The sequence below is a fragment of the Cherax quadricarinatus genome, chromosome 89 (genome assembly GCF_038502225.1).
Source record: "Cherax quadricarinatus isolate ZL_2023a chromosome 89, ASM3850222v1, whole genome shotgun sequence".
Classification (NCBI taxonomy): domain Eukaryota; kingdom Metazoa; phylum Arthropoda; class Malacostraca; order Decapoda; family Parastacidae; genus Cherax; species Cherax quadricarinatus.
The window spans coordinates 3,355,079-3,381,754 of NC_091380.1; the positions used below are offsets into that span (position 1 = coordinate 3,355,079).

Consider the following 26,676-nt stretch of genomic DNA (forward strand, 5'->3'; position numbering starts at 1 on the left):
CAGTCACACCTGACGCGCCACCTGTGTGTGCGTGTGTGCGTGTCTGGGTCCACTCCCAGATGCGTATGTACGTCTCTGACGCGCACCATCTCTTGGACCCACCTATATGTACACGTACGCACACACACGCGCGCGCACACACACACACACACACATACACACACATACACACACACAGAAGAGCTCACTCCAGCAGAGCAAAGTTGCTGGTTATGGGGGATTTCAACCACAGGGAGATTGACTGGGAAAACCTGCAGCCACATGGGGGTCCCGAAACATGGAGAGCCAGGATGTTGGAAGTGGTGCTGGAAAACCTCATGCACCAACATGTTAAGGACACTACAAGAGTGAGAGGGGAGGATGAACCAGCAAGATTGGACCTTGTGTTCACCCTGGGCAGCTCAGACATTGAGGACATCAAGTATGAGAGTCCCCTAGGAGCTAGCGACCACGTGGTTCTGTGCTTTGAATACATAGTAGAGCTGCAAGTGGAGAGAATAACAGGAGTTGAATGGGAAAAGCCTGACTATAAAAGAGGGGACTACATAGGGTTGAAGAACTTCCTGCGGGAGGTCCAGTGGGACAGAGAACTGGCAGGAAAGCCAGTAAATGAAATGATGGAATATGTAACAACAAAATGCAAGGAGGCAGTGGAAAGGTTTATTCCCAAGGGCAACAGTAACAACGGGAAGACCAGCACGAGCCCCTGGTTTACCCGACGGTGTAAGGAGGCAAAAACAAAGTGAAATAGAGAATGGAAAAAGTACAGAAGGCAGAGAACACACGAAAATAGGGAGATCAGTCGCAGAGCCAGGAATGAGTACGCACAGGTAAGGAGGGAGGCCCAGCGACAGTATGAAAATAACGTAGCATCGAGAATCAAGACTGACCCGAAACTGTTGTATAGCCACATCAGGAGGAAGACAACAGTCAAAGACCAGGTGATCAGATTAAGGACAGAAGGTGGAGAACTCACAAGAAATGATCAGGAGGTATGTGAGGAGCTGAACAGGAGATTTAAGGAAGTTTTTACAGTAGAGACAGGAAGGGCTGTGGGAAGACAGCACAGAAGGGAACATCAAGAGGGAATATACCAACAAGTGTTGGATGACATACGAACAACCGAGGAGGAGGTGAAGAAGCTCTTAAGTGACCTTGACACCTCAAAGGCGATGGGACCGGACAACATCTCCCCATGGGTCCTTAGAGAAGGAGCAGAGATGCTGTGCGTGCCTCTAACCACAATCTTCAACACATCCCTTGAAACTGGGCAACTACCTGAGAAATGGAAGACAGCTAATGTAGTCCCCATATTTAAGAAAGGAAATATAAACGAGGCACTAAACTACAGACCTGTGTCTCTGACATGTATTGTGTGCAAAGTCATGGAGAAGATTATCAGGAGGAGAGTGGTCGAACACCTGGAAAGGAACAAGATTATAAATGAAAACCAGCATGGGTTCATGGAAGGCAAATCTTGTATCACAAACCTCCTGGAGTTTTATGACAAGGTAACAGAAGTAAGACACGAGAGAGAGGGGTGGGTAGATTGCGTTTTCCTAGACTGCAGGAAGGCCTTTGACACAGTTCCCCACAAGAGATTAGTGCAGAAGCTGGAGGATCAGGTGCACGTAAAAGGGAGGGCACTGCAATGGATAAGAGAATACCTGACAGGGAGGCAGCAACGAGTCATGGTACGTGAAGAGGTATCACAGTGGGCGCCTGTTACGAGCGGGGTCCCACAGGGGTCAGTTCTAGGACCAGTGCTATTTTTGATATATGTGAACGACATGATGGAAGGAATAGACTCTGAAGTGTCCCTGTTCGCAGATGACGTGAAGTTGATGAGAAGAATTAAATCAGATGAGGATGAGGCAGGACTGCAAAGAGACCTGGACAAGCTGGACATGTGGTCCAGCAACTGGCTTCTCGAATTCAATCCAGCCAAATGCAAAGTCATGAAGATTGGGGAGGGGCAAAGAAGACCGCAGACAGAGTATAGGCTAGGTGGACAAAGACTACAGACCTCACTCAGGGAGAAAGACCTTGGGGTGACCATAACACCGAGCACATCACCGGAGGCACACATCAACCAAATAACCGCTGCAGCATACGGGCGCCTGGCAAACCTGAGAATAGCGTTCCGATACCTTAATAAGGAATCGTTCAAGACACTGTACACTGTGTATGTTAGGCCCATGCTGGAGTATGCAGCACCAGTCTGGAACCCACACCTGGTCAAGCACCTCAAGAAGTTAGAGAAAGTACAAAGGTTTGCAACAAGGCTAGTCCCAGAGCTCAAGGGAATGTCGTATGAGGAAAGGTTAAGGGAAATCGGACTGACGACACTGGAGGACAGAAGGGTCAGGGGAGACATGATAACGACATACAAGATACTGCGGGGAATAGACAAGGTGGACAGAGATAGGATGTTCCAGAGAGGGGACACAGGGACAAGGGGTCACAACTGGAAGCCGAAGACTCAGACGAGTCACAGGGACGTTAGGAAGTATTTCTTCAGTCATAGAGTTGTCAGCAAGTGGAATAGCCTAGCAAGAGAAGTAGTGGAGGCAGGAACCATACATAGTTTTAAGAAGAAGTATGACAAAGCTCAGGAAGCAGAGAGAGAGGATCCAGTAGCGATCAGTGAAGAGGCGGGGCCAGGAGCTGAGTCTCGACCCCTGCAACCACAATTAGGTGAGTACAATTAGGGGAGTACAGACACACACACACACACACTTACCTGGTGTCCTCCAGTACACCAGGTAAGGAGGGAGGCCCAGCGACAGTATGAAAATAACATAGCATCGAAAATCAAGACTGACCCGAAACTGTTGTATAGCCACATCGGGAGGAAGACACCAGTCAAAGACCAGGTGATCAGACTGAGGACAGAAGGTGGAGAACTCACAAGAAATGATCAGGAGGTATGTGAGGAGCTAAACAGGAGATTTAAGGAAGTTTTTACAGTAGAGACAGGAAGGGCTGTGGGAAGACAGCACAGAAGGGAACATCAAGAGGGAATATACCAATAAGTGCTGGATGACATACGAACAACCGAGGAGGAGGTGCAGAAGCTGCTAAGCGACCTTGATACCTCAAAGGCGATGGGACCGGACAACATCTCCATATGGGTCCTAAGAGAAGGAGCAGAGATGCTGTGCGTGCCTCTAACCACAATCTTCAACACATCCCTTGAAACTGGGCAACTACCTGAGAAATGGAAAACAGCAAATGTAGTCCCCATATTTAAGAAAGGAAACAGAAATTAGGCACTAAACTACAGACCTGTGTCTCTGACATGTATTGTGTGCAAAGTCATGGAGAAGATTATCAGGAGGAGAGTGGTCGAACACCTGGAACGGAACAAGATTATAAATGAAAACTAGCATGGGTTCATGGAAGGCAAATCCTGTGTCACAAACCTTCTGGAGTTTTATGACAAGGTAACAGAAGTAAGACACGAGAGAGAGGGGTGGGTTGATTGCATTTTCCTAGACTGCAGGAAGGCCTTTGACACAGTTCCCCACAAGAGATTAGTGCAGAAGCTGGAGGATCAGGCGCATATAACAGGGAGGGCACTGCAATGGATCAGGGAATACCTGACACTAACAGCACCTTTCAAGGCAGGTGAAATTGCTGACCTAGAAAATGTACACAGAACCTTCACGGCGTGCATAACGGAGATAAAACACCTCAATTACTGGGAGCGCTTGAGGTTCCTGAACCTGTATTCCCTGGAATGCAGGCGGGAGAGATACATGATTATATACACCTGGAAAATCCTAGAGGGACTAGTACCAAACTTGCACACGAAAATCACTGACTACGAAAGCAAAAGACTTGGCAGACGATGCAACATCCCCCCAATGAAAAGCAGGGGTGTCACTAGCACGTTAAGAGACCATACAATAAGTGTCAGGGGCCCGAGACTATTCAACTGCCTCCCAGCATACATAAGGGGGATTACCAACAGACCCCTGGCAGTCTTCAAGCTGGCACTGGACAAGCACCTAAAGTCGGTTCCTGACCAGCCGGGCTGTGGCTCGTACGTTGGTTTGCGTGCAGCCAGCAGCAACAGCCTGGTTGATCAGGTTCTGATCCACCAGGAGGCCTGGTCACAGACCGGGCCGCGGGGGCGTTGACCCCCGGAACTCTCTCCAGGTAAACTCCAGGTAAACAGGGAAGCAACAACGAGTCATGGTATGTGAAAAGGTATCACAGTGGGCGCCTGTGACGAGCAGGGTCCCACAGGGGTCAGTTCTAGGACCAGTGCTATTTTTGATATATGCGAACGACATGATGGAAGGAATAGACTCTGAAGTGTCCCTATTCGCAGATGATGTGAAGTTGATGAGAAGAATTAAGTCGGATGAGGATGAGGCAGGACTGCAAAGAGACCTGGACAGGCCGGACATGTGGCCCAGAAACTGGCTTCTCGAATTCAACCCTGCCAAATGCAAAGTCATGAAGATTAGGGAGGGACAAAGAAGACTACAGACAGAGTATAGGCTAGGTGGACAAAGACTACAGACCTCACTCAGGGAGAAAGACCTTGGGGTGACCATAACACCGAGCACGTCACCGGAGGCATACATCAACCAAACAACTGCTGCAGCATACGGGCGCCTGGCAAACCTGAGAATAGCGTTCCGATACCTTAATAAGGAATCATTCAAGACACTGTACACTGTGTATGTTAGGCCCATACTGGAGTATGCAGCACCAGGCTGGAACCCACACCTGGTCAAGCACGTCAAGAAGTTAAAGAAAGTACAAAGGTTTGCAACAAGGCTAGTCCCAGAGCTCAGGGGAATGTTGTACGAGGAAAGGTTGAGGGAAATCGGACTGACGACACTGGAGGACAGAAGGGTCAGGGGAGACATGATAATGACATACAAGATACTGCGGGGAATAGACAAGATGGACAGAGATAGGATGTTCCAGAGAGGGGACACAGAAACAAGGGGTCACAACTGGAAGCTGAAGACTCAGACGAGTCACAGGGACGTAAGGAAGTATTTCTTCAGTCATAGAGTCGTCAGGAAGTGGATAGCCTAGCAAGTGAAGTAGTGGAGGCAGGAACCATACATAGTTTTAAGAAGAGGTATGACAAAGCTCAGGAAGCAGAGAGGGAGAGGACCTAGTAGCGATCAGTGAAGAGGCGGGGCCAGGAGCTGAGTATTGACCCCTGCAACCACAATTAGGTGAGTACAAACATGCACACACAGTGTCTGTAGCCTGTGAAGATGCAGAGACAGGAGCTGTGACTCGTCCCCTACAACCACAATTAGGTGAGTACACACTAAGACTCGACCCCTGCAGCATGTATGTGTGAGTATACACATGCACGCACGCACACACACACACGTGTCGAGCGGGGTTCCACAAGGGTCAGTCCTAGGGCCGGTGCTATCTCTGGTATAAGTGAATGACATGACTAAAGGTATATATTCAAATATGTCCTTGTTCCCCTCTCCTATATATACTATCTCCTTCACCTTTGTGTTAGTGTGACTTTTAAATGATCCAAGTCGGACTGAAACATCGTCATAAGCCTCTCTCTCCATTAGCTTCATGTTGCAGGCAACATGAAGCTAATGATGAGGATCAGGAGGGTCTATAAGAGGATCAGGTAGGTCTATAAGGGGATCTGGACAGGCTGCAAAGCTGGTCTGCCAACTGGATCCTGGAGTTTAACCCCACCAAGTGCTAAGTTATGAAGCTTGGGGGAAGGTCAAAGAAGACTGCAGACGGAGTACAGCTAGGAGGTCAAAGACTGCAACACTCACTCAAGGAAGAGAATCTTGGGGTGTGCATCATACCAAGTACATCTCCTGAGGCGCACATCAACCAAATAACTGCTGCAGTAGATGGGCGCCTGGCAAACCTGAGAATAGCATTTCGACATCTAAGCAAGGAATCGTTCAAGACTCTGTACACATTGTACATCAGACCCATATTGGAGTATGCAGCACCAGTCTGGAACCCACACCTGGTTAAGCATGTTAAGAAATTAGAGAAAGTGCAAAGGTTTGCAACAAGATTAGTCCCAGAGCTAAGGGAACTAAACCTGACGACACTGGAGGCCAGGAGAAACAAGGGGAACATGATAATGACATATAAAATACTGAGAGGAATTGACAAGGTGGATAGGGACAGGATGTTTCAGAGATGTGACACAAAATTGACCCAATTTGCAGGAAATACTCCACATAACAAGCGGCTTTCTACACAGCAGTACAGTATGTCATTGATGTCAGCTACGGTCTGTATACCTTGTACATGTACATTTAGAAATAAAGATTCTTTTTCTTTTCTTTCAACAAACTGGCTGTATCCCACTGAGGCAGGGTGACCCAAAAAGAAAAACAAAAGTTTCTCTTTAACTTCAGTAATGTATACAGGAGGAGGGGTTACCAGCCTCTTGCTCCCGGCATTTTAGTCGCCTCTTATGGCATGCATGGGTTATGGAGGAAGAATTCTGTTCCACTTCCCCATGGTGATAAGAGGACAAGAACCAGAACCAATAAGAAAACAGAAGAAAACCCAGAGGGGTGTGTATATATATGCTCGTACATGTATGTGTAGTGTGACCTAAGTGTAAGTAGAAGCAGCAAGACGTACCTGAAACCTTGCATGTTTATGAGACAGAAAAAATGACAGCAGCAATCCTACCATCATGTAAAACAATTACCGGTTTCTGTTTTACTCACCTGGCAGGATGGTAGTACCTCCTAAAAATAACCTGAATTATTTTAATAATTTTCCAGTGAATGAATTAGAAGGAAGTGAGAAACTTGTGGGGGTTCAACCAGAGGACCATCATGATCTTGAAGGTGGACTCCACAGTCTGTGACTCTTATGATTATTATTATTAATTGTTATTATATCATTGATGTCAGTTATGGTCTGTATAAGTTGTATCATGTACTTGTAGAAATTAAGGTTGTTATTACTATTATTTGTAGATGAATGGTTCAGAGAACCGACATGTTGATAAATTGTTAGGTAAGACACATATGCAACAGTTAGGTATCTTTATTATGAAACGTTTCGCCACACAGTGGCTTCATCAGTCCATACGTAGGAGAAACTCCTCCTGTTCTTCAAGTTTCTCCTACGTATGGACTGATGAAGCCACTGTGTGGCGAAACGTTTCATAATAAAGATACCTAACTGTTGCATATGTGTCTTACCTAACAATTACTATTATTAATGGTCGAAGTGGGACTGAAACGTTGTCCTAAGTTTCATTCTCATATGTGCGGGCTATTTATGTGCTGTTAACCACATGCTGTAGTTCTGTACCTTATTGATGGAGTCACTGTAGCGACGACTCACTGGCTGACTTGTCACCCTCTCTAATTCCTTCCTGTAAAGAAAGAATAACTATATTATTATATATTTGGGGAAGCACTAAACCAATATGGGGCACACAGCTCCAGGGAAATAGAAGCCAATTAAGGTTGATCCAGCACCATGACTGGAACAATAGATGAGGGGAAAAAAGGGATAGATGGTCCTGAGGCATATATGGAAAGAAGTGTATCTGTGAAGGAAAAAACAGAGGGGGAATTGTACAAGAGTATAGTGGTACCAGCACTTATATGGGTGTGAGACATGGGCTTTAAACATTACAGCAAAGAGGCTCCTAGAAGGCTTAAAGTTCAGGCACTGTGTTGAAGCTTGAAGCTGTTATGGCTGGAGGCGGTGGAGATGTCACGTTTGAGAACAATGTACTCACCTAATTGTGGTTGCAGAGGTCAAGACTCAGCTTCTGTGGTGTGAATACTGTACAGAGGATTTTGAGAGTAGAAAAGAGAAGACAAATTTATAAAAGGCATAATTCAGATGGCTGAGGAGGGTTTGTTTAGGGGATATGGAAATTTAGTGAGAACAGGGCAGAATATAATGCCAGGGTGGAACGATGGAGGGATAGAGGTCATCCCTGGGAGGACCCCAATGGAAATAAGTCACTGTGTCTGACTTTTCTGGGTTATCCCAGGTTCTCTACACATATGCTGCTATGTATAATAATTCTATGTAACTGTATTTGTGTATACCTGAATAAACTTACTTACTTGCTTAGAGGCTTGAATGTGTGAGCATGTTGGTTGATATTTTGTCAGAGTGAGAGCAAGATAATATTCTTGCGGAGATTCAGGGAAAACAAAGAGTAGAATCCTACACTCTGAAGGAGGCGTGAGGATGTTGCAGCTCTGTGTACTTCTGGCTTAACAGCAACTGAATGAATTGATGAATGTTTTCTTATTCTGGGATCACCCTACCTTAATGGTAGAGTAAACCGTAAGGTTGACGCAGCATTGTTGATGCAACATAACCACCTTATTATAATCTACCAATGTTTTATTACTGTCACACTACACATACATGTACATGCATACATATACACACCCATCTAATTATTCTTAATAGTTCTTGTTCTTGTTTATTTCCTCTTATCTCCATGGGGAAATGGAACAGAATTCTTCCTCCATAAGCCATGCGTATCATAAGTGGTGACTGAAATGCTGGGAGCAAGGGGCTAGTAACCCCTTCTCCTGTATACATTATTCAATTTAAGAAGAAAAACTTTAATTTTTATTTCAGGTCACACTGCCTCAGTGGGATACATTATTATTATAATCAAAAAAGAAGTGCTAAGCCACAAGGGCTATACAGCATTAGTGGGATACAGCCAGTGTGTTGGAAAAAAAAAAAAAAAAAAAAAAAAAAAAAAAAAAAATTACAATTATGTGGGTCATACAGCACCTAGGAAAAAGACAATCAAATCTGATCCAGGGAAGATAGAGTAACTTCCTTTAGTGAAAAGTCCTCACCAGCATGAAGGCACATTCCTGAGTACTGTAAAAAACAAAAAAAGAACAAATTCCAGTGAAACACATTGCTGGATGGATTTGGAAATAAGCCCCAAGTACAATGGAGCTCCTGGGAGACCATACCTGTGACTAATACTGACACTACTTAAACTCTTTAAATGATGTAATTTAAGTAATTCCTTTAAAGCCTGTCTACTACATGAAGCTCAATAAGGCTGCAAGTCACCTGTTCACCATCTTGAGAATACTTTAATACCTTAATAAGATATTAAACTCTCAGTACTATATATACACTAAGAGCCGTGCAGCTGTGGTGTATATATCCTCTAAACTATTTATTATTAGATAAGCTCTCAGTGGAGTGTGATTAGGGTAATATTGTGTGAAGGGATTCAGGGAAATTGGTTAGCCAGACTTGAGTCCTGGAAATGGGAAGTACAATGCCTGCACTTTAAAGGGAAGGTTTGGGATATTGGCAGTTTGGAGGAATGTCTTAAGCTGTCGTATCTGAGCGCCTCTGCAGAGACAGTGATTATGTGTGAGTGATGGTGAGAGTGTTGAATGATAATGAAAATTTTGCCTTATTTTTGGGTTTTTCTTTTATTTTGGTTCACCTGCCTCGGTGAGAAACAGCCAATGTGTCAAAAAAATTAATAAAAAAAACTCTCAATTTAATGGACCTAGATTAAATCTAGGTCCATTAAATGATTTTTTTTTTTTCAACAAGTCGGTCGTCTCCCACCGAGGCAGGGTGACCCAAAAAGAAAGAAAATCCCCAAAAAGAAAATACTTTCATCATCATTCAACACTTTCACCACACTCACACATTATCACTGTTTTTGCATTGGTGCTCAGAATACAACAGTTTAGAAGCATATATGTATAAAGATACACAACATATCCCTCCAAACTGCCAATATCCCAAACCCCTCCTTTAAAGTGCAGGCATTGTACAGTGGACCCCCGGTTAACGATATTTTTTCACTCCAGAAGTATGTTCAGGTGCCAGTACTGACCGAATTTGTTCCCATAAGAAATATTGTGAAGTAGATTAGTCCATTTCAGACCCCCAAACATACACGTACAAACGCACTTACATAAATACACTTACATAATTGGTCACATTCGGAGGTAATCGTTATGCGGGGGTCCACTGTACTTCCCATTTCCAGGACTCAAGTCCTGGTTCATAAAAATTTTGTAAAATCTCCAGTGGTTGTAGCACTTGCTGTTTCACTGTCACCCACTTGGTAAACACATATTTTCAGCTGAACTCTTCTTCTTTCTACAACTGTCAACATTCGGTGGGAGACGGCCGACTTGTTGGGGATAAAAAAAAAAAAAAAAAAAAAAACTAAGCGCTAAACCCACATGGTTATGGCAAACAATTATTGAAGGGACACCCCTCAGCATAACTCAAATTCTTTATTTCTATTATGCAGGACAAAGATAATGTAGTGAACATATAATAGTGCTTTTAGACACAAAAGCCACTAACATGTAGTGAACCTCAGGCTAATTATTATTATAATCAAAGAGAAGCGCTAAGCCACAAGGGCTATACTGCAAACCTCAGACTAAATAATAGGTAATTAAAAATAGGAAATAATGGTTTTTTTCTGAGCCCAGGGCACCCCTTAAGGGAGGTTCCTTGATGTTGGTGAAGGTTCTTAATTCAAGGAATTGGACCTGAACCCCCCTTCCTTGAACTTCATTGTTTCCCATTACCTCAAGGGCTCTATGACCCTTGCAGGTTTAACACTTCCCCCCATATTGATATACATGTAATAGCAATAAACCTAGGGTCCCTTGTTTTTCACTGGACTACAATAAATTACAGCAGTTACATTCACAGCAAAATCAAGGTCATACAATGACTGGAGAATGGAAGGTAATGTACGATCCAATGAAGGGGAGAGTAAATTAAATTTCTGGGATCAAGAGCCTTCAGCAGCATCAAGGTACTTCTCTTGAAGAGGCTGAACCAGAATGAAGTGTTTATACAATACTACCAAGGGGATGACTTGCTTCTTTCCGGAATGTTAAGGAAATATTTGTTCAGTCTGAGGATGGTCAGGAAGTGGAATGATCTCAACTCAGGTGCAGGCAGCCTCCATACATATTTTTAAGATTGGGCCCATGTGGAAAGTTAAGAGGTAGGGCCAGGAGCTGACACTCAACACCTGCAACCACATACAGAGGAGTACAATATAGCAAGCTCCACTACCTTGCTTTCATAATGCTCACTCAAAAAAGCAGCTGTGTATATTATTTTTATTATCATTACAGTATTAATGGTTATAAACGACCATAATTTTTAAAGGGGTGGACCGGTAAGCCAGCGGAAGGCCTCGGTCAGATGACCAAAAGCTCCAAAGGCGGGTCATCATCTGACTAAGACCCACGTCAGGAAACATTTGTCCTGTTTCCTGACGAACCTTACCTAACCTAATTACAGTATTATTATTGCCTCAGAAAGTGCTATATCCATATTATTATTATTATTATTATAATCAGAAAGAAGCACTAAGCCACAAGGACTATACAGCGCTGGCTATATCCATAGAGGTCAGCCAGAGACAAAAGGCAAAACAGATGCTACCCCCTCATTACTCTTCTATACTGAAGATGGTCTGATCAAAAGAATTGGAGCTACCCTCCTATTTTTTAGATCACACTTAATTACATTACATTCCCTAGGTGCTGTATGACTCCTATTGAATTATTCACTAGGGTACTATTTTATCCATATCTTTCCATTAAACCCCAGACCCTGGAGCCCACTAATGGGCTCCAGGGTCGACTCCACATGAAGATGACAGAAATCAGCGAGTGTATGGGTCTCCCAGCATAGCCTCGGATGAAGGAGACTAAACGAATTCTTTGTAACTGTGACTTGGTTCCAAGATCCAGGTGGGCACATTTTCAGAGCCCTGACTTCTCCCAGTATGGAAAATCCCTGCTGGTGCATACAAGAGCATCACACAGCTGCCCATGATGGAAACACTGTAGAATCACTCACACCTAACTCACAATCTATAGAGGAAACTAAGACTACAGTCTGGTCCATTATGGAACATTATCAAGTTACAGGTGCTTCAGAACAGATCAACAGGAAAAAATTTCCTCTATTAATTACAGGTCTGTTGCAATTTTTCTTAGACAAGGTATTAAGATTTTACTCTTCAGTGAGCAAGAAATTATGCATCCCATTATATGATATGAAGAAGCACTGTGCCCATAGGGACCACAGAGCACCCGTGGAACGGAAGATACATAATCAGGCTCAGTTCCAGTGAGGATAACTCAAATTCCTTGGATCAAGTGCCCTTCATCAGCACCCCCTTGAAGGGAAGGCACCTTGATGCTGGTGAAGGGACTATGCACTGAAAAGGTTCAGATACTGCAAAAATAATTGATATCTGGGTATCAAAAATATATTTTTTTTTATTAACCGCACAAGTCATCTCTCACATTCAACATTATTCATCCAATAGCCATCTTGCCAAAAGTATTTACTACCTAAATGGGGAGACTCAGCGAAGAAAACACACTCACCATCACTCATTCAATAGCTGTCTTGCCAGAGGTGATATAAAGCAATGACCCTCCAATCTACAATATAAAATAATTTCAATATAACTGACCACATTCAACACTCATACTTTTAAGGTAATGTATTTTTCCACATGGGAAACACAAAAGCCTTAGAGGTTATACATCACATGTAAATCAAAGGCAACCAGGTTTAATTTAAGGGAAGAGTAACTTCAATTCCTTGGATCAAGAACAGTTTACCAGCATCAAAGCATGCCCTCATTAAAAGGTACTTTGAAAATAATAAAACACCTCTTTCTTCTACACACACATACATGTACACATACACACGTGCATGCACACACACATCCACCCTCCCCAAACACACACACATCTCCCCCCCAAACACACACACACACACACACACACGTCTCCCCCCAAACACACACACGTCTCCCCCCAAACACACACACGTCTCCCCCCAAACACACACACACACGTCTCCCCCCAAACACACACACACACATACACAGGAAGACAACAGTCAAGGACCAGGTGATAAGGCTGAGGAAAGAAGGTGGAGAACTCACAAGAAACGATCAAGAGGTATGTGAGGAGCTCAACACGAGATTTAAAGAAGTATTTACAGTAGAGACAGGAAGGACTCTGGGGGGACAGACCAGATGGGGACACCAGCAAGGAATACACCAACAAGTGTTGGACGACATACATACAGAGGAGGAGGAGGTGAAGAAACTGCTAAGGGACATCGATACCTCAAAGGCAATGGGACCGGACAACATCTCCCCGTGGGTCCTTAGAGAGGGAGCAGATATGTTGTGCGTGCCACTTACCACAATCTTCAACATGTCCCTGGAAACTGGGCAACTACCTGAGGTATGGAAGACGGCAAATGTAGTTCCCATTTTTAAAAAAGGAGACAGAAAAGAGGCACTAAACTATAGACCTGTGTCATTGACGTGTATAGTATGCAAAATTATGGAGAAGATTATCAGGAGGAGAGTGGTGGAGCACCTGGAACTGAACAAGAGTATAAATGCCAACCAGCACGGATTCACGGAAGGCAAATCCTGTGTCACAAACCTTCTGGAGTTTTATGATAAAATAACAGAAGTAAGACACAAGAGAGAGGGGTGGGTTGATTGCATCTTCTTGGACTGCAAGAAGGCCTTTGACACAGTTCCTCACAAGAGATTAGTGCAGAAGCTAGAGCATCAGGCGCATATAACAGGAAGGGCACTGCAATGGATCAGAGAATACCTGACAGGGGGGCAACAACGAGTCATGGTACGTAATGATGTATCACAGTGGGCACCTGTGACGAGCGGGGTCCCACAGGGGTCTGTCCTAGGACCAGTGCCATTTTTGGTATATGTGAACGACATGATGGAAGGGTTAGACTCAGAAGTGTCCCTGTTTGCAGATGATGTGAAGTTAATGAGGAGAATTAAATCTGATGAGGACCAGGCAGGACTTCAAAGAGACCTGGACAGACTGGACACCTGGTCCAGCAAATGGCTTCTCGAATTTAATCCTGCCAAATGCAAAGTCATGAAGATAGGGGAAGGGCACAGAAGACCACAGACAGAGTATAGGCTAGGTGTCCAAAGACTGCAAACCTCACTCAAGGAGAAAGATCTTGGGGTGAGTATAACACCGAGCATGTCTCCGGAAGCACACATCAATCAGATAACTGCTGCAGCATATGGGCGCCTGGCAAACCTGAGAACAGCATTCCGATACCTTAGTAAGGAATCGTTCAAGACACTGTACACCGTGTATGTCAGGCCCATACTGGAGTATGCAGCACCTGTTTGGAACCCGCACTTGATAAAGCACGTCAAGAAACTAGAGAAAGTACAAAGGTTTGCCACAAGGTTAGTTCCAGAGCTAAGGGGAATGTCCTATGAAGAAAGATTAAGGGAAATCGGCCTGACGACACTGGAGGACAGGAGGGTCAGGGGAGACATGATAACGACATATAAAATACTGCGTGGAATAGACAAGGTGGACGAAGACAGGATGTTCCAGGGAGGGGACACAGAAACAAGAGGCCACAATTGGAAGTTGAAGACACAAATGAGTCAGAGAGATGTTAGGAAGTATTTCTTCAGTCATAGATAGAGTTGTAAGGCAGTGGAATAGCCTAGAAAATGACGTAGTGGAGGCAGGAACCATACACAGTTTTAAGACGAGGTTTGATAAAGCTCATGGAGCGGGGAGAGAGAGGGCCCAGTAGCAACCGGTGAAGAGGCGGGGCCAGGAGCTAAGACTCGACCCCTGCAACCACAAATAGGTGAGTACAAATAGGTGAGTACACACACACACACACACACACACGTCTCCCCCCCCAAACACACACACACGTCTCCCCCCCAAACACACACACACACACACACACGTCTCCCCCCCAAACACACACACACACACACACGTCTCCCCCCCAAACACACACGTCTCCCCCCCAAACACACACACGTCTCCCCCCAAACACACACACGTCTCCCCCCAAACACACACACACACACACACGTCTCCCCCCCAAACACACACACACACACGTCTCCCCCCCAAACACACACACGTCTCCCCCCCAAACACACACACACACACACACGTCTCCCCCCAAACACACACACACGTCTCCCCCCAAACACACACACACGTCTCCTCCCAAACACACACGTCTCCTCCAAACACACACGTCTCCTCCAAACACACACACGTCTCCTCCAAACACACAAACGTCTCCCCCAAACACACACACATCTCCCCCCAAACACACACACATTGCCTAAGCATTCAGTTTCACTGTATGTTGAATTAAAAAAAAAAATTCATTTAGCCAAGCTGTCCAGCTATGACTTAGTTTATTATATTGTACAGGAAAGTAAAATGGGAAAAATAAATATTATTTTTTGATCTTTGGACAAGGGAAGGGGAGGAATGTTGCATTTTTTGAATTGTGGTATCAACACGCCTCCAGCAAGACAGTGATGATTAAAATGTTTCTTCTTTTCAGGGTCACCCTGCCTTGGTGGGAAACAGCCCATGTGTTAAAAAAAAAAAAAAAAAAAAAAAAAAAAAAAAAAAAAAAAAAAAAAAAAAAAAAAAAAGGGACGTGGGGAGCTACTTCTACCTTCAGTCTCAACTGAGTTATATTGGTCATTGGTTTAGGTATGTTGATGATAAAAAAAATTAATGATCTGTATAAAAAACAATGTTGTACAATGTAAAGTATATTTTTTCTCATACAGGTACAAACTAAAACTAACCCTTAAGCATAGTTGAGTGTCACATCTTGTCTGGCAAGTTCCAGCAACATAGGATCATCGAAGAACTTATTAATAGATACATCCTCTGACAAGCCTTTTCTCCGTCGAGTCTTGATCATGAACTCACGGGCCAGATGAGTGGCTGGCTGGGGCTCTAAGGGGCGAATCACAATGCTCTTATCTAGAGGATCACCTGGCACAATCTGCCAATGATGGAACACACTCAAACAGAAGGCCTGACCCTGTGTATGCATACGCAAATCTGTCTCAAACCCAAAGGAATCAATGGCTGGAATGAAGGCTTTAATAGTATAGAGTGGGGAACCAGCTACAGGGGCATCCTGGGTTACGTGGCCACGACGCTTTGTTAACACCGTATATACTGATGATACACAATCTGCTGGAGCCTGGATTTCCACAAAATAGTAAGGTTCCATGAGTCGAGGCGTTGCCATCAAGAACGCTGAGTATGCCACCCTCCTGGCTGTTGGAATAACTTGACCACCACCTCGATGCAAAGGCTCCTCGGCTATGACTGCATCAAGAATCTTGAACTTACAATTTCGAATGGGTTCTTCACAGAGAGGACCTTCTCTTGTACCCCACTGGAAACCTTGCACAATAGAATCTCTTACAGATGACAATAAATTCTTGTCTACTTCTGAGGGCAGTGTGTCATCTACCAAAATATTTGGCCCACTCTGATTGGGACCAAAAGCCCAAATTGACCGAGCAGCCAACACATCCCAATCATAGCGTGTCTGGAAAAACTCTCCCAGTCGTCTACGGTCCCAATTTATTTGTACAACTTCTCCTTCAATATCTTCAGCTAAACCCCTTTCTAATGGTTCGGCAATCATGGTGATCTTATTTCTCTTGTTTGGAGTTTCTGCAAAACATTTTAGTGAGGACGTATCAACGACAGTCTCACAAAAACTGACCACAGGGTCAGCCACCTTAATGTCAATCTCTGAGTACATCTTCCTCAGATCATGCATGACACAATCCAGGTATAATTCTCCTGTTCCAAGAATAATATGCTCTCCAGATTCCTCTACCTTATTACTCAACAGTGGGTATGATTTGTTAACTTTACGAAGACCGTCTAACATCTTGGGCAGCTCTGAAGGATTTACTGGTTCAACTGCAATCTTTATGACAGACTGGGTGTTAAACTTAAGTGGTCGGAAAATATGCAGTTCACTACTGGGTGGAAGATCTGTGATGGTAGCAGTCTTCACAATGGGTTCATCAATTCCCTCAATCAAGACCCAGTTGCCAGCAGGAACAGCATTCACCTCTATGTTGTATCGGCCTTCGGACACCCACAACCTTCCAACAGTCAATATACGGGAATCTTCCTCGTCCATGAGCGTATACTTTTCACCCAACACACGAACGTCTTGGTTAGCATGAATGGTTCCTGAAAGAACACGTCCAAATACGTGAAAAGCAGTTGCATCTTGATTGGGATACTGCTTGGTAGTGTGAACAACGAGGGGACCCTCCGGGTCGCACACCATCATGCTCTCTGCCAGCTGTGCATCCAGCGGGCCAGTGTAAGTTGTCTCCACCTTCTGCTTTCCATATGCTTTGGGTGAAGGTATGTGCTGAACACACATATCTACGAACCCTTCAAAATCACCAATGAATTTAGTCATGAAAAGTTTCAGCAATGGTCTGATATTCATCTTCTGCTCTTCCTTGCTCATGTGGATACCCAACTCTTCCATTAAAGATAACAAATGAGTATCTACATCTCCAACAATGTGTGCAAAGATTTTATAAAGAGGCTCAAGGATAAATTCTACAAAGCTCCTCTGAGCCGTTGAAGTGGGAGGCTTCTTTGTAAACTTCCTAGTACGAGGATTGAAATATATGTCACCCCACAGACGCCTTGCAAAATCCTCCAGAGGCAGCTCATAGCCATAATGCTGGCAATATGTTTTAGCAAAGGATTTCAGAGTAAAACAGAGAGAATACTGAGAGCTGGCAAAGCAAACATTGCCTAGCAAAGGGGAGATGGTTTGTGGATTCTCCTGGTCTGTATACTGCTGGAGAAGAGAGTTAACTTCTTCAACTATGTGTCTCAGTTTATAGTATGCATCCTGAGGAGGCAACTTTAGTTCCAGTATGAGGCGATCCACTTTGTTGATGCACACGGTGATGGCTAGCCTTTCTTGTACAGCATGTTTCAAGAGTCGCTGTGTGTTGAGCATCACACCTTCAGCAGCATCTACGAACACCACAACACCATCACTTAACCTCATAGCAGCTGTCACCTGAAAAAAAAAAGTCCCATTAAACAATTACCAAAAAAACTGATAAAAACAAATGTAAATAAAAGAGCAAAGTGGTTAAATATATTTACTGAAAATAAATCTTTTAGTACGATACAGCAATGAGTGCAAGTTGGAAAAAATTAGAATTAAAAAGAATATAGGAAAACATTGGTTTGGTAATAGAGTTGCAGATGAGTGGAACAAATTCCCAAGTAGCATCACTGAGGTTAAACCTTTGAGTAGCTTTAAAAATAGGTTAGATAAGTACATGAGTGAACCTGCCCAGCTTAGGCCAGCAGGCCTCTTGCAATGCTTTTTCCTTCTAAAGCAGATGTGACTTGAACTTACTTAGCATGGGCCAGTAAACTTATTGAAGTGTTCCATTTTTCTTATGTTCTTAAAGGGTGGCCAAAATGAAGTCAAACATGAATTACATAGTGAAGTTCTACAGAGAAAACATTCACATTATCTTAACCCTGTTGAATGTGAGTTATTCTTATAGCTTAACCAAACAGTCAGTGTATGGTTCACCCAGTACTGTAATTCAGATAATTTGAAACAGAACATTTAAAATATTAATGATTACCCTGCCTCGGTGGGAGACGGGCGACTTGTTGAAAAAAAAAAAAAAAAAAAAAATAGTAATAAGACAACTCACTGCAAACTAGGAACAAGATACTATATACACGTATATATATGAGCAGGGTAATATTTTGTTTAGGGATTCAGGGAAACCGGTTATCAAGACTTGAGTCCTGGAGGGCTGGCACTGGCTTTCTTTGGGCCCGTGGTGATTTATTAAATGGTTGCAAGGCCTGCACTTTGAAGAAGTTTGGGATATTGGCTGTGTGGAGTGACATTTGAACTATCATATCTGAGCACCTCTGCATAGACAGTTATTGTGTATGAATAATGGTGAAGGTGTTTCTTTTTTTGGGTCACCCTGCATCAGTAGATGGCCAATGTGTTAAAAAAATATATATACATGTACTAGATATTTAAGGGCAAGTATTAAATACTTTCTGCAAATGATAATTCAAGAAGCAACACAAAAAATTTATAATAAAGAATATTTCAATAATCAGTAAACAATTTAACTGTAATTCCAACAGAAGTAGGAACGAGGTGATGAACAACTTTTATACAGTCTATTTCTTAATATCTTCAGCCCTGAACAATAATTAAGTCATCTTGATAATGGTTCCAGATAATCTGAAGTTTATCTGGAGAGAGTTCCGGGGGTCAACGCCCCCGCGGCCCGGTCTGTGACCAGGCCTCCTTAGGTCAGTGTCCCAGGATGCGACCCACACCAGTCGACTAACACCCAGGTACCCATTTTACTGATGGGGAACATAGACAACAGGTGGAAAGAAACACGTCCAATGTTTCTACTCTGGCTGGGAATCGAACCCAGGCCCTCACCGTGTGAAGCGAGAGCGTTAACCACCAGGCTCAGTGTTTATGATAAAAATACATATCAAAATTGTACTACATTTTCTTTGTAAAACATCTGTAAATTTGCCCAAATTAAATTTGTTTAATCTTAAAAGTTTTTAATTAAAATAAATATGAATATTACTCCATTAAAATGCATCTTTTCACATCTGTTATATAAATTAAATAGAAACAATATAATTTCTTTTTCTCAGGCCTGAAATTAATTTAACTGTCTGTTTAGTAATGTACAACTTCAAGAATATTTTATCAGTACACGATAAGCACAATGTCATCAAAAAACTTATCTCCAATTTATGTGTTAGTTACAACAATAACACTGTACTGACAAAAATAAAAAATAAATGAGATTTAAGGCAAAAAGCATGTGAACTTAAAGAAAGGAAAGAATAAAGGAACATTATGTGCAGGACATGAGCAATTAAAACACAATGCAATATAAGATAATTTCAAAGCACACAACTCTCCATGGTAACAATTTTTCTTTAGCACAGCAGCTGTCTCCCACCAAGGCAAGGTGACCCAAAAGAAAAGAACCACGGTTTTTTTTTTTTTTTTTTTTTACATTTAGTAATTTATACTGGAAAAGAGGTTATCATCCCCTTGCTCCTGGCATTTTAGTTGCCTCTTATGACATGCATGGCTTATGGATGAATTCTTCTTCTACACCTCCCCATGGAGAATAGTAACAATTACACCCTCTCCTCACTTAACAACATACTCGTTTATGACCACTCGGACCAGAGTGCATAACTAAGTATAGTGGTCCCTCGTTTTTCATAGTTAATCCGTTCCTGGAGTTGCTACTATTATCAAAATCTACGATTTACGAATCAATTTTCCCCATGAGAAATAATGTAAATACAATTAATCCGTTCCTGACACCCAGAAGTATTAAAACAAAAAATTTTTTTACATGAAATATAGATGTAGTACATAAACAATACAATGGGAAATGATGAATGAAACATTAACAGCATAACACTTACCCTTATTGGAGATTCTTCTTAGAATCTTAGTGTATGGGAGACTGGAGGAGGAGAGAGACTGGATTGTTTACAGTTTGGAAGGGGAATCCCCTTCCAGCAACACCTCAGGTACCATTTGCTTCTCTGGGGTTGCTTCTCTTCTCCGTTTCTTAATGGCACTAGGACCACCTTGAGAGTCACTGGAGTCCTGTCTCGCAAAATAACTGTGGAGAGAGCTCCGTTTCTGGAGTCTCTTTAACACTTCCCTAAAATGGCCCAAGACTTTGTCACTGTACATGTTGCCAACATGGCTTGCAACAACCTTGTCAGGGTGATGTTTCTCCATAAAGCTTTCCATCTTACCCCACATAGCAAAAATCTCTTTAATTTCTGAAAAAGGCACCTTCTTCCATCTCTCTTCCTCCTCCTCTGCAGCAAGACTCTGAGCTGCAATCTGTTGCTGTTCCTGCTGAAGCTCTTGCAGCAGGAACAGCAACAGCATCCTTGATTTCCTTTTTCTTAGCCAATATGGAACACATGGTTGTGCATTCTTATACATCCTGGCCAGTTCGGCCGCACTTGTGCCACTTTCATATTGTTCAATGATGGTTTTCTTAAATTCAATCGTATTTCTCACCTTCTTTACCACAGGCTTGGCACTAGGAGCTTTCTTTGGAGCCATGGTAGCTTATTTAGTACTTGCAAGCACTAAAATGAGTAGAATATTATGATATATTTCATAGGAGCACGTGAGGGGACCTTCGCTCACTGGTAAACAATGCCAGACTGGCTGGGTAGGGAGGCCGCCCCGGCTTACACTGTGCGTATGCATCCCGGACAAACTACTATTCGCGAGTCAATCAATGATTAGCGAGCCCATGTTTATACGAAAATATCCCTATGATTTCCGAAATCAATGATTCCCGAGAACTACGAAAAGCGAGGGACCACTGTAATGTATATTAGAGCTAGTTTCCTCTATTCTGTTTATTACAATATACAGTACACTACTGTATATTTAAAAATATACTAAAAATACAAAGGTGACATTAAAATAATATCTAAAGATGGTTGACACAAACCCACTGCCAGTATAGTATGCTCCTCGCTTAACGACAATTTGTTTACCGACCTTCTCTTAGGAACGGAACTCCATTGTTAAGTGAGGAGAGATTGTATAATATTAATTCAACATTCAAGCAGCACTTACTTCATCAGAGAAGTTTACATGTCCTGGTGTGTCAAAGATGTTCATAAGAAAGCTCTTGTTGCGAACATCCTGCATCACTAGAGTGATTGGAGTAGCCTTGATGCTAAGCCCTCGTTCGCCTTCAGTAAACAGTGTGTCAGTGTATCGAACAGGAACATCCTCCTTGCTCCTGAAAGATCAAATTAGGTTAATGAAGCTGCACTAATATAATTTAAATGCATAGTAAAAGCATATAAATATCCCGAGAAAAAGGGTAAACTCCCAATTATTACTATTATCAGAACTAAGCGTTAAGCTCATTATTTCTTATGAATGGTAATGGTAATCAGATTAGATATATATACAGTGGACCCCCGGTTAACGATTTTAATCCGTGCAAGAGGGATAATTGTTATGCGAAATAATCGTTATGCGAATGAATTTTCCCCATAAGAAATAATGGAAATAAAATTAATCCGTGCAAGACGCCCAAAAGTATGAAAAAAAATTTTTTTTACCACATGAAATGTTAATTTTAATACACACAAACTGAAAAAGGCATGCACAATTACATGACACTTACTTTTATTGAAGATCTGGTGATGATTGATGGGATGGGAGGAGGGGAGAGCATTATCTTCTTACTGTTTAGAAGGGGAATCCCCTTCCATTACGACTTGAGGTAGCAAGTCCTTTTCCGGGGTTACTTCCCTTCTTCTTTTAATGCCACTAGGACCAGCTTGAGAGTCACTGGACCTCTGTCGCACAACAAATCTGTCCATAGAGCTCTGTACCTCCCGTTCCTTTACGATTTGTCTAAAATGGGCCACAACATTGTCATTGAAATAGTCACCAGCACGGCTTGCAACAGCTGTGTCAGGGTGATTTTCATCTATAAAGGTTTGCAGTTCAACCCACTGTGCACACATTTCCTTAATCTTTGAAGTAGGCACAATGGATTCCACAACTGGCATAGGCTTCTCAGGGTTAGCCCCAAACCCTTCAAAATCTTTCTTAATTTCCATACTAATTCTCACCCTTTTTACCACAGGGTTGGCACTAGAAGCTTTCTTGGGGCCCATGGTCACTTATTTTCCAGAAACAGCACCGAAAACACTGTAATAATACGAAATATTCCGAGTGTATGCTTGGATGTTACCGCGGAGGCTGGCTGGTAAACAATGGGACGGCCGGCACATGTGAGGCTGGCTGAGGGCACATTGGACGCGTCTCGGACGAAAATCGGTAAGCGGGTTTTTAATCGGTATGCGCGGCAAAAATTTTGCGATAAAAGTAATCGGTATGCGGAAAAATCGCTATGTGATGCCATCGTTATGCGGGGGTCCACTGTATATATATTGTATATATATATATATTGTATATATATATATATATTGTATATATATATATATATATACAATATAGGTGTAGGAGGTAGGTTACTGAAAGCAGTGAAGAGTTTTTACGAGGATAGTGAGGCTCAAGTTAGAGTATGTAGGAAAGAGGGAAATTATTTCCCAGTAAAAGTAGGCCTTAGACAAGGATGTGTGATGTCACCGTGGTTGTTTAATATATTTATAGATGGGGTTGTAAGAGAAGTAAATGCGAGGGTCTTGGCAAGAGGCGTGGAGTTAAAAGATAAAGAATCACACACAAAGTGGGAGTTGTCACAGTTGCTCTTTGCTGATGACACTGTGCTCTTGGGAGATTCTGAAAAGAAGTTGCAGAGATTGGTGGATGAATTTGGTAGGGTGTGCAAAAGAAGAAAATTAAAGGTGAATACAGGAAAGAGTAAGGTTATGAGGATAACAAAAAGATTAGGTGATGAAAGATTGGATATCAGATTGGAGGGAGAGAGTATGGAGGAGGTGAACGTATTCAGATATTTGGGAGTGGACGTGTCAGCGGATGGGTCTATGAAAGATGAGGTGAATCATAGAATTGATGAGGGAAAAAGAGTGAGTGGTGCATTTAGGAGTCTGTGGAGACAAAGAACTTTGTCCTTGGAGGCAAAGAGGGGAATGTATGAGAGTATAGTTTTACCAACGCTCTTATATGGGTGTGAAGCGTGGGTGATGAATGTTGCAGCGTGGAGAAGGCTGGAGGCAGTGGAGATGTCATGTCTGAGGGCAATGTGTGGTGTGAATATAATGCAGAGAATTCGTAGTTTGGAAGTTAGGAGGAGGTGCGGGATTACCAAAACTGTTGTCCAGAGGGCTGAGGAAGGGTTGTTGAGGTGGTTCAGACATGTAGAGAGAATGGAGCAAAACAGAATGACTTCAAGAGTGTATCAGTCTGTAGTGGAAGGAAGGCGGGGTAGGGGTCGGCCTAGGAAAGGTTGGAGGGAGGGGGTAAAGGAGGTTTTGTGTGCAAGGGGCTTGGACTTCCAGCAGGCATGCATGAGCGTGTTTGATAGGAGTGAATGGAGACAAATGGTTTTTAATACTTGACGTGCTGTTGGAGTGTGAGCAAAGTAACATTTATGAAGGGATTCAGGGAAACCGGCAGGCCGGACTTGAGTCCTGGAGATGGGAAGTACAGTGCCTGCACTCTGAAGGAGGGGTGTTAATGTTGCAGTTTAAAAACTGGAGTGTAAAGCACCCTTCTGGCAAGACAGTGATGGAGTGAATGATGGTGAAAGTTTTTCTTTTTCGGGCCACCCTGCCTTGGTGGGAATCGGCCAGTGTGATAATAAAAAAAAATATATATATATATATATATATATAAATATATATATATATATATATATATATAGTAGTAGGTTGGTAGACAGCAACCACCCAGGGAGGTACTACCGTCCTGCCAAGTGAGTGTAAAACGAAGCCTGTGATTGTTTTACATGATGGTAGGATTGCTGATGTCTTTTGTCTGTCTCATAAATATGCAAGATTACAGGCATGTCTTGCTACTTCTACTTACACTTAGGTCACACTACACATACATGTACACATTTATTTATACACACTCATCTGAGTTTTCTTTGATTTTATCTTAATAGTTCTTGGTCTTATTAATTTTCCTTTTATATCCATGGGGAAGTGGAATAAGAATCTTTCCTCCGTAAGCCATGCGTGTTGTAAAAGTCAACTAAAATGCCGGGAACAATGGGCTAGTAACCCCTTTTCCTGTAAAGATTACTAAAAAGAATAAGAAGAAGAAAATTGTCAAAGTGGGAAGTCTGAATGTGCGTGGATGTTGTGCAGATGATAAGAAAGAGATGATTGTGGATGTTATGAATGAGAAGAAGCTGGATGTCCTGGCTTTAAGTGAAACAAAGCTGAAGGGGGTGGGAGAGTTTCAGTGGAGAGGAATAAATGGGATTAGGTCAGGGGTTTCAAATAGAGTTAGAGCTAAAGAAGGAGTAGCAATAATGTTGAAGGATAAGCTATGGCAGGAAAAGAGGGACTATAAATGTATTAATTCAAGGATTATGTGGAGTAAAATAAAGATTGGATGTGAAAAGTGGGTTATAATAAGCGTGTATGCACCTGGAGAAGAGAGAAGTGTAGAGGAGAGAGAGAGATTTTGGGAAATGTTGAGTGAATGCGTGGGGAGTTTTGAATCAAGTGTGAGAGTAATGGTGGTTGGGGATTTTAATGCTAAAGTGGGTAAAAATGTTATGGAGGGAGTAGTAGGTAAATTTGGGGTGCCAGGGGTAAATGTAAATGGGGAGCCTTTAATTGAGCTATGTGTAGAAAGAAATTTGGTAATAAGTAATACATATTTTATGAAAAAGAGGATAAATAAATATACAAGGTATGATGTAGCACGTAATGAAAGTAGTTTATTAGATTATGTATTGGTGGATAAAAGGTTGATGGGTAGGCTCCAGGATGTACATGTTTATAGAGGGGCAACTGATATATCGGATCATTATTTAGTTGTAGCTACAGTTAGAGTAAGAGGTAGATGGGAAAAGAGGAAGGTGGCAACAACAAGTAAGAGGGAAGTGAAAGTGTATAAACTAAGGGAGGAGGAAGTTCGGGTGAGATATAAGCGACTATTGGCAGAAAGGTGGGCTAGTGCAAAGATGAGTAGTGGGGGGGTTGAAGAGGGTTGGAATAGTTTTAAAAATGCAGTATTAGAATGTGGGGCAGAAGTTTGTGGTTATAGGAGGGTGGGGGCAGGAGGAAAGAGGAGTGATTGGTGGAATGATGAAGTAAAGGGTGTGATAAAAGAGAAAAAGGTAGCTTATGAGAGGTTTTTACAAAGCAGAAGTGTTATAAGAAGAGCAGAGTATATGGAGAGTAAAAGAAAGGTAAAGAGAGTGGTGAGAGAGTGCAAAAGGAGAGCAGATGATAGAGTGGGAGAGGCACTGTCAAGAAATTTTAATGAAAATAAGAAAAAATTTTGGAGTGAGTTAAACAAGTTAAGAAAGCCTAGGGAAAATATGGATTTGTCAGTTAAAAACAGAGTAGGGGAGTTAGTAGATGGGGAGATGGAGGTATTGGGTAGATGGCGAGAATATTTTGAGGAACTTTTAAATGTTAAGGAAGAAAGGGAGGCAGTAATTTCATGCACTGGTCAGGGAGGTATACCATCTTTTAGGAGTGAAGAAGAGCAGAATGTAAGTGTGGGGGAGGTACGTGAGGCATTACGTAAAATGAAAGGGGGTAAAGCAGCTGGAACTGATGGGATCATGACAGAAATGTTAAAAGCAGGGGGGGATATAGTGTTGGAGTGGTTGGTACTTTTGTTTAATAAATGTATGAAAGAGGGGAAGGTACCTAGGGATTGGCAGAGAGCATGTATAGTCCCTTTATATAAAGGGAAAGGGGACAAAAGAGACTGTAAAAATTATAGAGGAATAAGCTTACTGAGTATACCAGGAAAAGTGTACGGTAGGGTTATAATTGAAAGAATTAGAGGTAAGACAGAATGTAGGATTGCGGATGAGCAAGGAGGTTTTAGAGTGGGTAGGGGATGTGTAGATCAGGTGTTTACATTGAAGCATATATGTGAACAGTATTTAGATAAAGATAGGGAAGTTTTTATTGCATTTATGGATTTAGAAAAGGCATATGATAGAGTGGATAGAGGAGCAATGTGGCAGATGTTGCAAGTATATGGAATAGGTGGTAAGTTATTAAATGCTGTAAAGAGTTT

The 26,676-nt window shown here is 42.5% G+C and overlaps 1 protein-coding gene across 2 annotated transcripts in view; it reads right to left on the reverse strand.

Annotated features, from left to right (window-relative positions):
- Nucleotides 1-7,357: 7,357 nt before the first annotated feature.
- The window catches only part of LOC128697169 (116 kDa U5 small nuclear ribonucleoprotein component), a 35,704-nt gene continuing 16,385 nt past the window's right edge, over nucleotides 7,358-26,676 (reverse strand). The window contains exons 4-6 of one of the 2 annotated variants that reach the window (XM_053788689.2): nucleotides 21,592-21,760; nucleotides 15,677-17,958; nucleotides 7,358-7,375 (exon numbers count right to left, since the gene is read on the reverse strand). In XM_053788689.2, coding sequence (XP_053644664.2) covers nucleotides 15,679-17,958; nucleotides 21,592-21,760 — 2,449 coding nt within the window. In that variant the 3' untranslated portion in view covers nucleotides 7,358-7,375; nucleotides 15,677-15,678. Of the gene's footprint in view, nucleotides 7,376-15,237; nucleotides 17,959-21,591; nucleotides 21,761-26,676 lie in introns of those variants that run through there. The other variant, XM_053788688.2, reaches the window with a different exon arrangement.